At 45.0% G+C, this 17485-nt stretch overlaps 1 protein-coding gene across 9 annotated transcripts in view; it reads left to right on the top strand.

The window, feature by feature from the left end:
* The first annotated feature begins 465 nt into the window (after window positions 1-465).
* Window positions 466-17485, top strand: part of epha7 (eph receptor A7) — an 86784-nt gene continuing 69764 nt past the window's right edge. For 4 of the 9 annotated variants that reach the window (XM_034579770.1, XM_034579769.1, XM_034579768.1 and 1 more), the window contains exons 1-3: window positions 470-695; window positions 2322-2386; window positions 3014-3683. In XM_034579770.1, the coding sequence (XP_034435661.1) occupies window positions 602-695; window positions 2322-2386; window positions 3014-3683 (829 nt within the window). In that variant the 5' untranslated portion in view covers window positions 470-601. Of the gene's footprint in view, window positions 696-2321; window positions 2387-3013; window positions 3684-17485 lie in introns of all 9 variants that reach the window. The other 5 variants (XM_034579773.1, XM_034579772.1, XM_034579771.1 and 2 more) reach the window with 3 other exon arrangements.

Genomic DNA, 17485 nt, shown 5'->3' with positions numbered 1-17485 from the left:
TCTATCTATCTATCTATCTATCTATATGTCTGTCTGTCTGTCTGTCTATCTATCTATCTGTCTGTCTGTTTGTCTGTCTGTCTGAGTGAGTGATAGACAGATGAGCTTCTATTTAACAGAGGTGACATGACAGGAGAAGGATCGTTTGTCTGTGGAGCTGCTTCACACATCTCTGCTGCGGTGTGTGTGTGTGTGTGTGTGTGTGTGTGTGTGTGTGTGTGTGTGTGTGCGCGCGCGCGCGTACTGGAGCATCTCTTGGCCTTTTCCTGGAGAAAACCAAAAATATGTGATTCAAGTTGTGACAACACTTCCTCCGCCGAACACCCCCCCCCCCCGCTCCGCCCTCCCACCCCCCCCGCGCCCAGTGGCTCTTTGCCTCCGTGACGTCTCCTCCTCCGGGCTGCGATTGGCCCGTGCCTCCGCCTGTGCCCGTGACTGACGTGAGCGGAGCCACAGTCTCCTCCCAGCGGCGGCAGACGCTATTTGAGTGGAGCACTGGCGGACTGTTGTACACAGAGCCGGGCTTGGTGTCGTCAATGGGAAGCGTGCGAGACAGTGGCAAAGCGAGTTACGGTCTAGAGTGAAATCCGCAGGCTGCACCATGCTCTCCAGGTCCATCCCGTGCGTGTGGATTACAGTTTGCCTCCATCTGTGCTGTTACGTGGACAGCGGGGACGCACAAAACGCGAAAGAAGGTAAGTTCCCTAAAGTTTCGGACTCTCCTCCATCCCGGCGCATTTGGAAGACATGCGTCAGAAAATGACAAGAGACGTGTCCAGATCCAGGAGACAGTGTCCGCGTTACCTTTTTAATTTCGTCATTCAGATTTTAATCGCACGTAAATGTAACGACCCAGAAATGTGGACGTGTTCCCCGCGCCGGGATGAGGCCGGTGTGCGCGCGGCTGACAGCGCTGTGGTTGCCTGTTCGCGGGCTGTTTGTCAGCGACCTCTCCGGGTTTTTACGCACCGCGATTAAAAGCCGTAGGAACACGGGAGCAGACGCAGGAGCTGCTGCTTGAATTCCCCCCCCCCCCCCCCCCCCCCCAGTGAGCCGTCGGGATAAGTAGCCTGTTGGTTATAGATTCACCAATCTATTACGGCAAACCAAAGGGAATATCAGCGGATCGATCGCTCCGGCCGCCTGGGAACGAGTGTGCCGCGTCCGAGCATGGACGCAGTTTCGTGGGGGTTTTACTTCCTCCCGGCCAGTCCCGTTCACTGGACGCAGAAAATACAGCAAGACTGACGCGGAGTCGTCAACTGCATCGGACGCTCAAGTTGGCAAGAAAACAATAAAAAAACACCAGAGAAAAGAGGAGAATTTAAAAACTCCAAAAATGACACTTTTAATTAGTCGGATTTTTAGCTTAAAATCAATGTCACGTCATGCGTAAAACCCGAAATCGCGATTCTTATTTTCTCGCCAATAAAACTACATTAACCTACAATAATAATAATAATGATAATAATAATAATAATAGTAATAGTAAGGGAGCGAATGTGTTCGCGGATATGAAGTGAACATTCTCGGTGTAAGGGGGGGATTCCGCAGACCTCCGTATCAGACAGTCACCTGTAAGACATTATTTTTTACGGCGATGCGTCCTGACTCCTGCACCCCCCCCCCCCCCCCCCCCCCCTCTCTCTCTTATAATATTACACACAATTAAAAACAACTTCATTTCTGAAGCCGCCGCCGCCGCGGTGCCGCTTTGCGCTCTCTCTCGCTTCCAGAACATAAAACAGACTGGTGTTATCCCCCCCCCCCCCCCACCCGCGCTCGAAAAAAATCTCTTTAGCTGATTCAAACCGCAGAAACATGCCGCCTGTTAACATAATTTCACTGTAGTTTTTATGGCCGCTTTGAGCCGAAAATACACTCGCCCGTGTTCTGCAGCCAGTTTGCGCTGTGGAAGCAGCTGCTGTGGCGTTAACGCACAACAACTTCCACGCTTCTCCCTCAAAAATGAGTTTTAATAAACTGTTGCGCGGAATAAAAGCCCAGTAAGAAGATTCAATTCGCGCAAACCTGTGCGTAATGGTTCCCACCACATTCGTATACGTGTGTTACGCTTTGTTCTTTATTTCTTCTTAATGCGCGCTGTCGGTGGCTTCATTTCCCAAAAAGTTCCCTCCGCAGACAGCGCTGCAGTGTATGTTTATTCTTGTGGGTTTTTTTTTTTGTGCTTTAGCTGCTACAACTAGAAATTGGGTCATGCTTATATGCGCTATAGATATAGATGTGTGGCCTGTCACTAACACCCAGCCCCGGTGCCCCGGTGAGATTTAACCACCTGCCTCTTGGTTTCCTGTCACTAGTGATTCTGCTGGACTCCAAGGCACAGCAGACAGAACTGGAGTGGATCTCCTATCCTCCCAACGGGGTAAGTTTCCAGGATCTGCGCGCCACAGGCACACAGATGTACTCCTTATCTATATTTATATATATTTCTTGCTTTCTCTGATGTCCCACATCTGTGATAGGAATAATAATATTTAAAGAAGGTTTGAAATGAATACATAACGGCCTCGTATTTCTTTGCTCCAAAAATTCCTTTCCCGAGCACGAGATAAAGAATACAGGTGGAAGTTTCTGCCACTAAACTCTCCGGTCTTTTGACATTCAGAGCACAGAGGCCTGAAGCAAAGCGCTTCCAACCAGCTAGTCTGATTAAAAGCAGGCTGCGAGGAACTTTTTAAATAAATAATGTGAGCAGAGGAAGATAAACTGAGCACAGTCATCCTCTTAAGATGTGTTTGTGCGATAAAAATGCAGCCACTAATCTCCCTTAATTCACTGCAGTTTATTGTACAGAGCACCGACTGAAATGACTGTATTTCATATACCTTTGTCAGTTTCATTGCGGAGTAATCGTCCCCCCCCCGTTTGGTTTGATTGCTGATCATTAGACTTTTATGCTATGATGGATAGACGTCTGTTATGTTCGAATTGAACATGGTGAGGTTCCCTGATGGATGTATTCATCAAAATGTATGTTTTCTTTTGACAGTGGGAAGAAATCAGCGGCTTGGATGAGAACTACACGCCTATCCGCACGTACCAGGTTTGCCAAGTCATGGAGCCCAATCAGAATAACTGGCTTCGGACTAACTGGGTAGAGAAGGGCGATGCTCAGAGAATTTTTGTGGAACTGAAGTTCACCCTGAGGGATTGTAACAGTTTGCCTGGTGTGGTGGGCACTTGCAAGGAGACGTTCAACTTGTATTACCAGGAAACGGATTCAGAGGTGGGCAGGAACTTACGGGAGAACCAGTACGTAAAGATTGACACGATCGCTGCAGACGAAAGCTTCACTCAGGGTGACCTGGGCGAGAGGAAGATGAAGCTGAACACAGAAGTGCGCATAATTGGCCCCCTGTCCAGGCGGGGCTTCTACCTGGCCTTCCAGGATGTAGGGGCGTGCATCGCCCTGGTCTCTGTCAAAGTTTACTACAAGAAGTGTTGGTCTATCATCGAGAACCTGGCCACATTCCCCGACACCGTGACGGGATCAGAGTTTTCCTCGCTGGTGGAGGTCCAGGGCATGTGCGTGAGCGACGCCGAGGAGGAGGCCGACAACTCTCCCAAGATGCACTGCAGCGCCGAAGGGGAATGGCTGGTGCCCATTGGGAAATGTATATGCAAGGCTGGATTTCATCAGAAGGGAGATGCGTGTGAACGTGAGTGCCTCTTTGTTTCTATGATCAGAAAGGAACATATTTTTAGTATTACTTTAATTTACTCATTAGCATTCCCAGAGTTGTTTTTCTTGCTGAATTAACTACTGGCAATCTGTCAGGGGATTCCTGGATTTCACACAACAACAAAAAAAAAAGATGATTTGATAATGCAACGCAGAATAATGACAGTTGTGTTGGCAAATGGGATTAAAGAAGCTGATGTGACAGCAGTACAGATGGATAAAGTATTGAGGACAAACATCCTGATTATTATAATTGGAATCCGTGACAATTGATTACGAGGCTCTTAATTTATAGCCATGATTCTGTTGACACTGGGATTAAATAATTGGAGTTTAGCTGCTCGGCGCAAACACTGCTCTGTTTCTTACTGGCAGGCGGCCAAGACAATCACTTGCAGAATACACCGGTCCTGAGGAAGTCCAGCCAGTCAGTCACTATCTTACTGCCCCAGCCAAATGACCAGGACAGGGAGGGGAACAAATAGCCGCCGTGCTTTGGCATTTAGGCCTAAGGATATTTATGAAGAGCCTAACAGGAAGGTCAAACGCAGCCTCGCCGTGGCTCAGTTACGAATACGACGTTGAGTTGCTGCATTGTGCAACTGCCACTAACAATAACATGCTTTCTGTCACTCTGAACGCTCAGAGGATTATTTTTTAGTGGCCACCTGATTTCAAAGATAAAAATCACTATGGATTAAAAGGAGGTGACTTAGGTCACAGAACTTAAGTGGCCTGCCTTGTCAGCGAAGCAAAGCTGTTTTTTTTTTTGTTTTTTTTTGCTGCTGCAAAGAGGGCAGCCTCATTCTAAGCAGCTTATAGGGAGCAGCAGCCAGTAATAATTGAACGGAATGCGTCTAAGAACAAATTAGTGTCCCTCGCAGACAAGCTTTTATGCCACGCTGTCTTCCATTAGAGACCCCTCTGAGGGAGGTGTGTTAATGAAATATATTAGGCCATGTAATTTAGAGCAACACAGCCCACCTCAAGTTGTGCTATGTCTCCGGTGTTAGCAGGCTATCACTGATTTAACCCCACGGAGCTCCTCTTTATTGTTCTTGTTGTTTTAATATGCAAAGATGTAAGATCCAGTTGTGCCCCTAGGTGGAAAGAAAGCCCGTGATTTATTTCCACAGGGAGACTGATGCAGTGTAACAGCAAACAGCTCCGGCTTGTCAAACTAATTTTAACCACCTTTTCTAATTATGTCTTAATGCAAAACCCTCAGAACAGAAGACTGTTGCGTGTCTCTATTAACCAATCAGTTCACGTGTCAATTAAAACAAATGCCTGCAGATATAATGGACCTACCTTTCGGGTGTTTAAAGCCTGAGGAACATGGTTCCTTAATGTGTATGTGGATCAAGTTCCAGTCTTGATGCTGCACCTTTATGAGCTTTATCTCCACCGAGGCATGAGAAGCCTTTGTATTAAGGGGTAGTTAATCTAAATAAAATGAGAATCACGGTGCACCATCAGCACTTCTTCCAGCAGCTCCACTGACATTAAATTGTCCATTCAGTAGTTTCTCCCAGAACAATCTAAAAGCTATTCAGACTATATCTACCAGCTCAACAGCAGAGCAGTAAGTCCAAGTGGCTGTGACCATTAAAAATGGGAGATCCCGGCTTTTGGACAATGGGCCGACTTGTCTCAGTGCTGTAAAGGACATCATCGTTCAGCTTAGGGGATTTTGTCTCATGGTATGTCATGGTGCATGATGCCGCACCTACACTGTAGAGGGTTCAGCCTGCTTCCAACAAACTGGGCTGCCCAGAGTGTCGTCCAAACATGTCTAAAGGCAAAGATATTTATACTTATTCTGAATGTTCAAACTGGGAAGAATAATGATGGACACTTTTCAAAAGCATTTGTGAGGTCGCACTTGGTTGTACACAAAAAAAGGAAGATTTTAGTTTTGTGACAGAAAAAAATAAAAAATGAATGAAAAATCCCAGCAAGATTTTTCACACCCGGCCACCTGGCCAACGGCTGCGTGAAATGGACATGCTTGTAGGATTGTTGGTTTCAAGAAGTAACAAATGTTGTCCCTAATCCCCCGATTCCGACGCTGGAATGAGGGTTTTAGATCCTGTTAGAGGACCCGATAGGCACTTTGTTTGAAGCATACAGTACTGCGGCTTTTTGGGATTAGTGCCACGTTCGTTTAACTTTTCAAACAAAGTTTTCTGTTGGTGTGTTCTCCACATCACGTGGGCGGCAGGGTGTAGCCTCACTAGTTCACGATATCCCAAATTTTACTTCAAATGCAGTTCAGCAAATTTGATAAACGGCTCCACACGACAGTCCTTAACCAGCCCGTTATTTGTTATTGGCAGTTTGCTGTGGTTATTAAAATGGTCACCAAGTGAAATATTCCGAGGGCGGGTGCAGGTGGAGTAAGCATGTAGAGCTGTCGGTGATGACATTTGAGGAGCTGCCTCTGGGGATGCAAAGGCCTCTTCTGAAATGTGTTGTGATCCACTCATTCATCACCGTCAGCGAAGAGGGACCCCTTGTCTTTCACCCCGACGCCCCTCACTCCCCCTGTCCCTCTTTAACCCTTTGTGTGGCAATCTGTGGCAGTAAATGTCACTCATCCTCTCGGGCCTGCTGTGTTCGGCGGGCCTCAGCGCAATGGGTGCTGAAAAAGGCCAGTTGAAGTGTCCCCGCATTCTGCGCAGGCTTCATTTTGCGAAGAAGTGCGTGTTGTGAAAATAGCGCCCATTCATTCGCTGGTCCTGTTTAGCACTGGCCACTGGTTGCAATGGAGCCACAGAGTCGTTAAGACAGAGAGAGGGCCCTTGTGGGAGGACACTGGTCTCTTTGTGCCGCTCAATCCCGGGAATGTATGTTGTCCGATTTTTGACACATCAGATCATTGTGGTGCTAAATAACCAGTGCCTGTGACATGATTAACTATTGACCCTCGCCCCAAAAAAAGGGAGAGGCCTGTATCCGGGGTGGAAAACAGATAAAACAGGCCAAATCGTGCGGCTATCAGCGCATGCTAACAAGAAAATTAATGAGAGGATATAGCATCCTGTAGAAGCTGGCACCATCCATCTTGGCTGTCAGGCAGCTGGACAGAAGTTAGTTGGAGACTGATTGATGATCGAGTCCCCCCCCCCAGGGAAGGGGCTGGGCAGTAAGGGTCTGACTGTGGCACCTAACGTGTTTGGAAGCCACCAGGCGGCTACCCGGCCCAGCGGCCGGCTGGAGACAGAAAGCTGCATTTAGCATTTCAAATGAAGCCAGGACGCCAGGAGTCAGGAGGTCCTCATACAGCTTGACGCTCCCTTGATTGATAAGGTGTGAATTTAATACACCAAATGCCTGTCTTTTACAACAGCTCCAGCGCTCAATTATGCAAATGACAGGTGTGCACAATATCCACAGGAGACCCAAATGGACTTAAATCAGTCAAGACTGAAATAAAGTGTTGATCAATGGGAGCTCTTCCTGTCACTGCCAGTGTCTGCTTCCTGTGAATGGTAGCATTCTTGCACAGCCCACGGCTTTATCTCCTTGTTGTCTCGGCCTGGCAGGTAGCAGTCGGGCACAAAGATGGGCCATTCCCTGCTCAGGATGTTGCTACCAATGCAGCTGACAGGGTCCTGAAATTGATCGCTCAGGGGAGGACTTGAGACATGAGATTTGGAGGGACTGAAATGCTTAGTGCGAAGATGATTAATGGATTGATCGTTTAAGTCATTCGTCTAAGTAAAATGCCAGACACTCACTGGTTCCTGTGTCTCAACACTAGGATTTACTGCTCTTCTCTCTTGTTTTATTGGAGCTGGAATATCTTGGGCTTTTGGACGGTTGGCCAGACAAAACACATTTCATATTTGATAACATCGCCGTAGGCACCTCAGAGTCTGAGACAACATCTTCAGATGTCTTGTTTTGCACAACCACTAGTCCAAACCCTGCAGATATTAAATATATTATCACAGCAAACCATGAAAAAACTGAACTTTGCACTACCTGTTTTTTTGCTATCCTTATTTCCAAATTACTTGAATTATCAAAATTATTAACAAAGTTGTTACATAATAATTCTTGAAGTTAACTGAGTAATTAGCTCAACTTAATATAGGTTTATATTTGAACATGGTATAACTGTCTCAAATGATCGGGTTCCTACTTTTTTACATTTTGCATTTTTACAATTGAGCTTATCTCTGTACTTCCTCCTTTCAACTTTTTCAGTGATTTCCTCCATTGAAGGAGTTTTAGTTTCAGCCCTGCCCCCCAAAAGACTGTCGAAATAATAATGATAACACTACTACTACTAATAATAATGATTGCATTGGTAGGTTTCTGCTGGAGAGAACAATTGCTGTTGAAATTACAAAAAAGGGGGCCAGTCAGAAGGGTGTTACATTTCAATGGAAGTACCACTGAGATCAGATGCAGACTTGTCTTCACGACTGTAAGATTATTACTGTATTACTGTGCAGATCCTTTGCTCTATCTGGTTCCCTCTCATTAGTGGAGACTAAACCACAGCTGCTCCCTCAGAGGATGAAGAGAAAGGCACAATGTTTGAAATCGTGATTTGGCAAGCTGTGAGGATGAACATTTATTTTACTTCCAAATCCAATGACCCGATTTAAATGTACACGTCCAAATAAGAGGTAAAAAAGCAAGAAGTTGTTTCCCGGGATACGCTCACTTGAACCGGTGCCAGCAGCGCTTTCTGCGGGATCCAGCTGCCCTGTCAACACGTCAAATTAAGTACAAATGGCTCATTTTGCTTAAGAAAAACATTCACTGGGAGGCTCATTCACAAAGCCATTGGGTTTGGTGAATATTTTTCACAAAATTATACACATATGAACTGCACTTATTCACATGGCGAAGCAAAGGCAAGGAAACAAAGGAGCTGCCATGGCTAATTATTTGCTCCGGCTGCTTTTCTGCATCTGTAGATGTCACACTGAGGTAAAGATGGATCTGAAACCATCTTCTAAGCACAGAGGGCTCAAACTTGGAGAAGGACTGGAGGCTGCAGGGGCCTGGTCACTGGTAATGGGGTTTGTCTTTCCCCTCTGCTAATAGGCTTCAGCTACTGACTCATGCATACATGAATATCAAGCAGGTCATGGGAAAGCTAGAATCCAACTGTTGTAAGCCCACAAACCTTGTTCAGAAAACTCCACTGGGAACATCTATACTAAAAAAAACATCCTTTTGGAGTTCCCAAATACAAGCATCCTCATGTTTCTTTACTCTTAACTCTTGCATGTTGGCCTGTTGTTTGCTCATTTCCTTTACTCTATTTACAGGCAGACTTTACGGTATAATCACAAGTTGTCTTTACCAGGCATGCCATAGTCTGCTATTTCTGTACTCATTTAGCACACTCAGACACAACAGCAGTTGGCATGCCAGTCCTACAATACATGTTTTTTTAAAAAGAAGAAATACAATCTAATACAAAAACATAAATTTTGCATCATAGGACCAACATCTGTGTATGAAGGGACAGAGGAGAGAAGAACATGTTGATAGGACTTTTTAAGCCTTAAACCTGCTGACACTATGGAAGTTCAGACAAAAATCAACTGGATTTGTTTTGATTCCAAGGAGAAAGGTTATGGTTCCTGAACAGAGGTATTAACAGCTGCCCAAAATAGAGACACTGATATCAGCAAATATGTTGAGTCCAGGGTGATGTTTTGACAAATAGAAGAAAAGCTGTGATTTTAGATGCAAATTGCACCAAGCAGCTATTTAAAGCTGTTTCACGACAGCGCACAGATCATTGTGACGGTCTTGGAATCTGACCTGCCAGTCCAAATTTGAGACCCTACGTCGCATCTTTTGAAAAGGCAGAATCCAAGTAAGCACCCCTCAGTCTCACGCAAACAAAGCCATATGGTCAGTTGTACTGGTGCGGGACTTTGTTAAGCCCCTAAAAGGGAGACCTTTGTGACTTTGTGTCAGATAGTGTTATTTCCAAGGTGACATCAGTGTCCACATTAGAGGTCAGTGAATATTAACTTCATTTACACATGGCTGCAGACCAGTGCAGCGCCACAATGGAGGCCTGCCTCTTGTGTTTAGTAACGTGAGCGCCCCGGCTGACAGGACACTGTCAAGACGGAAGATGGATGATTGCAGCAGTTGACCCTTGATCGCCGGTGGAGTCACCTCTCCGCCCCCCCCTCTCTCTGCATGACAAAGGAGCTCTCCCCATGGTGCAGCGGCCCTCGTCTCCACTTGCACTAACAGGTTCAGACATCTCCATCGATCCCTGCTTCCACATCTCTTGCAGTTCTAAGCTTTTGCCCTTTTTAACTACCCAAACTGTGGCACAGATGTCTTTTTTTGTAATTGCGTGCCAGCTGACTGCTTGAGAGGGATGTGATCAGACAGGCAAACTCCACGTCACATCAGAATACAATGCCCGCGGTGTTCTGCGTGGTGTCCCTGTGGCAGGAGGGCGAAAGTGATATGTGAGTGGGGGCCCAGGGTCTCGCCACCTAAAGAGGCAGCAGGGAGGGCCCTGTTGTCAGTGGAGCTGCTCCTCTGGGAGGCCTCAGACCACTGGTTCTGTACTTCAATCTTCCTTTAAGAGGAAATAACTAAAAATCAATAACTTGTTACATAACTTCACTTTTTTTTTCTCCACCACTTAAATCCGGTGCAAAAGGAAGCAGAACTTAAAATGTGTTTCAGATGGCTCCGCTGGCTGGAATTCTAATGTTGCATCCAGAGAGTGGAGTTAAAATCAATCATTCGCAGCAGGACAGGAGTGCCAGCGTGGGGTTGTTACTCTCCTTCACTGACCTATCTGATGATGATGTTCTAGATTATCTGATGAATTGTTTTGGTGCATAACATGTAAGAAAAACGAGAAGATGAGAAATTCACATGACAAGTTCACATGGAAAAAATGACAAACTCAACTTTCTGTATTTTCAATTTGGCTTGATACCAATTTCCATTTAGTAATTTGGATGAACTGAACCTTTAACAGGAGTGCAGATTAGCACCAGCACTCATGGTCATCAGTGGCCAAGTGTCAAAGTGTCTTTTGTCAGGGCAGGGCAGGGGGGGGGCTGGCTGGCCACAGCAGTGCTGTGTGGCAGGTTCGACATTGTTCTATTTCTACAGCTCTGCAACTGGAGAGGCTGTGGTGGATTTCAATGGGCGGGGGCTGGGTCAGGAGGGTTTGGTAGGAGTTGGCACAATTCGGAGATAATGCTCAGTTGCTGACTGGGGACATTTTCTGTGCCGATTTTGCTTTGGCAGCAGGGGGCTGTGGATCAGTCAGACCTTTGGACCCCGTGCTTTCATCCCCAGAATGTAGAGCCCTTGCTTCATCGGCAGCGTCTTTTAGCACCGCTCCCTTTCAGAGCTGACCACCTCATCCATTAAAGGAAGGTTGCTGCCTGGCTGGCCTTAAGGGCCATCTCTCCTGTTTCCATGTGAGTTAAATGAACTAAACAAAAGACGATTAGGCAGGGACATTTTCCATGTCACAGAGAATCCATTTCAGAATGCTCACTCTGCATGATAAGAAGCAGAGGCCTCTTAGTGCACAGACTTAAGATACAGCTCAGGCGGAGTGAGAGGCCGTAAATTCCCTGATGTAATGAGTTTAATCTTAAAATGCCCTTCATTTTCCACCTCCAAATCCATGCAGTAAATCAGCAGGAGAGCAAAAAGCGAGAACAGGTGTTCGCGTTTGTTGTTTGCAATTTGTATCGCTGTCAGCGGCGACTCCAATGCAGCGGAAGCAGTTGTCTTCTGTGAGATCCTGTTACCTCCTGCTATATATTTCACTCATAACCTTATTAGATGGATTTGTTTGATGGTCCTAAGTATTAAAGTTTGCAGGATTACACTGAAGTCGTTGCATATATTTCCTGTCAACAAATTTCATACAAAAACAATACCAACTTTAGTCTTTCTTTAATACTGTGAATTCACCACTATTTCTGTGGCGCTCAGCCCGAAGCCCATTAGTTCCTACTAAGATGAAAATAAATCATTAAAGATGAGTCATAAATATATTTTTTAAATTCTTAAATAGGGGCTCATAAATTTCCAAAAAAACAGCAGCACACTGCAGTTTTTAGCAAGCATTGCTCATACAGCAATAAATAGTGCATTTGTGGGGCATCGTTAATACACAGTTGTTTCTCTAGTGAGTAGTTACAAAAGCAAGATGGTGTATGAGGAGGACGGCCTGTGGTTTAGGTCTTAAATAGGGTTTGTTGTCAATAAAAGTAGATTATCTCCAGCCATATTGTTTATAGGGTCGGTCCACTCAATTACAAAAAAAATGACATATGTTATCGACCCGTGCAGAGAGTGTTTGGTTTTATTACTTCGGAAGATATCGGCCTCCCTGAATAAATATCTGTTGCGCTCAAATTGAAAGAGGACGTTTCAAAAATGTAATAATTTCTCTCTTTCCTTAAACACTGATCTGATTATTCTCGAAAATCCACAGAAGAACCACAGAGTCGACCACTAGTTCATAAGTATTCAGTTATTCCTTCACTGTATCGGGTTGGAGGCAGAACTCGTACTGGAAATTCAAACTGAAGTAATGTGATAAAGTGGGTGAACTGACCCCTTCAAAGTGACTGTGCTCATTAACAGTTACTCGTTTCATAAAGAGGGTGATCCGAAACCAATAGCCTGCAAATCATTAGTGCATGTGACAGTAATCTTGATCTTGGAGCTGATCGCTGGTTTGCTGTTTAATTCCAAACTGTCCCACTTAGAGGGTAAACCGACTGGACTGGCCGTAGCATTGCTCTTAGCACCGCAGCAGGAGCATTAGCTTCAACTGGAGTATAACTTAATCAGTGTGGGGCTTTGATCTTTGCTGTGTACTGCCAAGCAGGCATTTCCTTAAGGTTTTCCCTGCTTAGAGGGCAAAGCTGCATGCCCTCCAACAGGGTGTAAGGGAATGCTAATCTTCTCTTTGTTTCTCATGGAAAGCTACTTATCTCCTGCTAAGCACAGGTACCCCAGCTGAATGGGTTGATTGTCTGCATGTGTAGAGTGCAGCAGCAGCAGCCAGACAGTCATTCCAAATATGTGGGGGTGGAGGGAGGATCCAGCACAATATGACATCAGATTCTTGAACCGGTCAAACTTATGTTTCAGTGGCTCTCGTCTTTAGCCCCATTGTAACCATGTCCGAGCTTCCTGTCCTCTCTAAGCCCCGCTGGAGGTGTTGGCGTTGCAAATGTTTGGGATTGAGAAACTCTATCTCCGTCCTGTGAACAGATTTTCTGCACCACCTCGGTTCTTTTTTTTCTTTTCTTTGTGTGTACTGCCACTGTATCCCAGAGCGAGGTAGGCGCCGTTGCTTCTCATAAGTGGAAGATAAACATGTCTGCAGGCAAAAACTCAGCTTCTCTATTTTCACAAAGGAGAAAAAAATCGATTAGTGCAATGTGCTCAGAGCAAGAAGGAAAGAAAAAACCAAACACCTGCTGCTACCTTCATTACTCAAGTGATCAGGCTGAAAAACAAAAACATGTTGGAATGTGAAGAATTAAAAGTATACAGAACAAGATAATTTTTTTCAGCACGCTATTAGAATACCCTGAATACACTTTGGATGATGCAATGCTAGAAGTCAAATGTTAAGCAGGCACTGCAGTAGGGTTAAGAAATAAATTCAAGGTGGATTTCTTTAAAACCCTTTGCAAGCTAGAAGAGTCCACACATCACCAGCAAGATGAGATCAGTTGAGCTGTCCTTTGGCTTTTCAAGCAGAAGAAATATACTCAGCTCGAAATTTTCCCAGGTCTGCCTGCCTGCGTTGCTTTGAAATTACTCACAAGATGTACTGCCTCTTACATTGCCGGGGAAAACACCACAGGCTCTAGTCCGTAAAAAGCGATGCAGCCATAGTTCAGCATGCATAAAATGCCAGTAAACACAGCCTGATGAATGTCCACACCAGGCCCTATTTATTGAGGCAAAGAACATAAGTCACATCTAATAAAAGCAACACACACGGGCCTGCGGCTACATTAATGCATAAGAACTAAGCTCTGTGTGAGCTATTGACATCCTTCTCTATAATCGTAACACACGGTCATGGTCCTAATCGTATGCCCTGAAAGTAAAACTGAGAAACACAACACAGGAGCTGGGTTTTTAAATAGTATTTCATGGTTGTCTGAACATCCAGCGAGACACAGGGCATCTTGAAATAGCAGACAGAGAATGTTTATTGCAGTATTAACGTTGGATTGCAGAGTAATAGAAGTGAGCAGACACACGTTTAAAAGAGAAAACGTCTTCGTTTTTTTCCCTCTTTAGCTAGCACTGGATAGCAGGGATGTTTACTGTATTTTGGTACCAACGGAAATGTTTCCTCTGCTCTATTGATTCTTAATTATGTTTCCTGTCATCACGTTGTTTTTCACTAAAATCCAATAATTTCCAATTTTAGACACAGTATTATTAAAGCACATTTATATTTCGAGCTGGTTGTGTTTAGACAATTGTAACATTTGACCCTGGTTTATGACAAGGAGCACTCTCTGCCCACCCGCTGGGCTGGAACATTACCTGGCCACTGCAACTTTAATGTATGAGAACTTTTTGACACTTTTCATGTCAGGCTTCAACAAAGAAGACCCACTTTGAGGCCCCTTTATGGTCCATATTCTCAAATTAGCACATCGAGCTGACACACATGAAGGCTTTCAGGGCCCCTGGAGTTTTGAGGGCCTGGGGCACTTGTCCCCTCTGCATGGTTGGTAATCCACCTCTGCATCGGAAAAGTTTGGCTTCTTTTGTTCAATGAAAAAAAATCTATATTATAACATTCTGAAGTCAAGGTTCAACAATCGTCTTTATCCCAGCAACTGGCAATTGTTCAGCTACAAACATAGAGTGTGTTTGCGGAGCAGAGATCTATATTGCAAAAAGGTGCCACTTACCAAAACTCTGTAATTGATCCTTGTAAACTGAAAAAAAATTGATATAGAAACATTTCAAACAATACCAAACCTTAGGAGGAGAGTTCTGCACTTGGTGTCAGTATCAGACAGCCTCAGAGGAAAGAGACTTGGAGGAAACATAGGTAAAAACCAACAGACGAATGGCTCTTCATGGTACCAGACCATTGTTTAGAGTTGATACATACAAAGACGTGCTCCTATCAGACTAACGGCGGCCATTGCAAGCGTTTTACGGAAAGCAATGGAGTTTTTTGGGAAATAAGAAAATAAACTGTTTCCTTTATCACGCTTGACCCGTTCCACCTGGCATTCATCAGCGACTGGGCCTGCATGTTGGTCCTGTCGGCTGCTCTCCTCCCTCTGCCTCTTTTATCACTCTAATGGGGTGCTATCTCTAGGCTGCTCTCTCCGGGTTTCCGCAGCCACAGCTCGGCTCCCTTCAGCGCGCATTCTTTCCACATCCATCCCGACACATGGGCGGATTTAACACATAATCAGGCCGGACGGGAGGGCAGTGGGGGGGTGGCTGGCCCTGACAGGACTCATCACGCTAGGACTGTTGAGACAGAAAGGCCGACACTAGTCAGGATCACTGTGGCTCTGGCAGTCTGCAAAAAACGTAGCGAATCTCCCACATTCCCTCACTGCAGCGCACATTGACCCTCCCGTCTGCGGCAATATTGAGACAGATGGGGAGAAACTCAATATCAAAGCTGCCCTACATGGACAAGCCAGTCCCCTCCACGCTGAGTCGTAATAGGGATTGCAACCTTGATTGGATTTGTAGGTTGTAAGCAGGCAAGGACACCCAGTGTCCAGGTTTGCGAAGACAGTAATCATCAGAAGCTTTTTGACATGGTTTTATGAAAACAACACTTTACCTTTCTTTCTGATAACTGAAGCTCGAACCTTACATTCTAGATAAGCATTGCCTCAAGGGTCTGTAAGAGATGATGTTTGGCAGAAACTCAATATCCCAGTTGCTCTGCTTCGACAAGCCAGTAGTAATAAGGCTTTTAGCCTTGATGGGATTCTTGGGTCACAAGCATACAAGGACACAAGGTCTCCAGTTTTACCAAGACAGGTTATCATCATCAACAAGTTTTTAGAAGGGACTGTCCTTTCCTGGTATCAACATGTGTGCCGGGTGATCCGATCGCAAGTGGACAGCTCTGAGTCAGTTCACACTCGACATTAGAATGCGTCTCCACATGTGTCTCCAGTGGCCACTTGTGATTGGATCTCACTTCCTCGCTCTATATGCAAATAAACATGTTGCTACATATTTTGTGTTGTAGTCAGTCTGACAGAAGGGTCTGATGTGTCAGTGTGTTTGTATGAGAGAGTGAGAGATAACGGGGGGCTGCACACAGCTCTGCGATGATCTCATCTCAAAAAACAAAACAAATTCTAAAATCAATATTTGGAGGTCAGCGTTGATAGTGTGGAAGTGGCCACGAATAAATCAATGTATGTGAAACATTGAGACGTGTCAAAATATTTTCAGTTTATTGTGAAACTGTAACGGGTCAGAGGACGTCAGATGAGCAGGCGGTCTTCCCGCATCCCAGACCACTAAACGCTTCCTCAGCATGCATCTCAGGTGCATCAATTTCGAAGTTTATGAACCGATAACAAAATGATACCTAACTTACTTATGATTAAAGCTTGAACCTTTTTCAAATACTTCGTAAATCTTCATTGGCACAAGGGAAAATGTTGTCACATGTCGCCATCCATGAGGATACATCCATGGGTTCACACACCCAATGTAGCATAAAGCAGATGACACGAGAATGGTCAGAGTCGCAGTCAGATCCTGACCCAGTATTCTCGGTCAGGTTCGATAGATAGATCTTGAAAGTTGATCCTACGGAAACCTCAAATTTTTCTAGGTTAACCAACCAGTCCCAGTGAGTAAAAATAGAAAACCGCATGGAAAAAATAAAAGACACTTATGAAATTGAATCCGTCGGCAAAGGCACCGGATTAAGATGAAGCTTGGTCCACATGAAGAAAGTAACTGATTAGATTTGTGGGTTGTAATCAAGGACGTTTGGTTTTCAGTGCCTTTGATACTTTACTTAAAAAGCTCAAAATATACTCATCTGTACTTCTACAAAGGTGTCTAGCATTCCTCGTCATATTCAGTCCTTTACAGATTTGATTCTTGATGCCATGGACAGACTTTCGGTTGACTCTCTTCTTTATTAACCAGCCCCAGCATATACATAGAAAAACTGGAACACTACACAGAGAGCGAAAGGGCAAATTTGGAATCCGAGGGCACAAGATTAACTGAGGGAAAAAAAAAAAGAAGTGCCACGGCGTCAGCCTCAGACAAGGAAAATAATTATTTTCTATTTTGGCCAGGGAGGGATATGTCAGGCTGTCACATAAGGAGTCATTGCTTCCCTCCCCCTCCCTGTCTGTCCCTCACCCACAGTGTCATGACACTGCCAAAGCGTGAGAGAAATTGGATGTAATTCAAGAATGTTAAGAAGCTCAGCTCGGAGGAAAAAGAAATAAACCAAGATCTTACAAAAATACAGAAATCCGTTTCACCCCCTTTTTTTTGTGTGTGTGTGCATGTGTGTCTGCATAAGATAAGGAGACTTTGTTTTACTCTCCGGGCCAGTGTGGGTGCTGTGATTGAGACACGACAGTCACAGTTTGATTATCTCTATCCCACTACTCCGAGGTCCTCTGCTTTCCCAGGCCCCTCTTCCTCTCTCTGTATAAAATTGCTGAATGCAACTTGAACCCCCCTCGAAAGTGTTTGACCACTGGAAGGGAAATTACAGATGCTGGTTCTGTAGCCTTT

Source organism: Hippoglossus hippoglossus, chromosome 24 (assembly GCF_009819705.1).
Source record: "Hippoglossus hippoglossus isolate fHipHip1 chromosome 24, fHipHip1.pri, whole genome shotgun sequence".
Classification (NCBI taxonomy): Eukaryota; Metazoa; Chordata; class Actinopteri; order Pleuronectiformes; family Pleuronectidae; genus Hippoglossus; species Hippoglossus hippoglossus.
The sequence above is the reverse complement of the archived record's forward strand: the minus strand, read 5'-3'. Positions and strand labels throughout refer to the sequence as shown.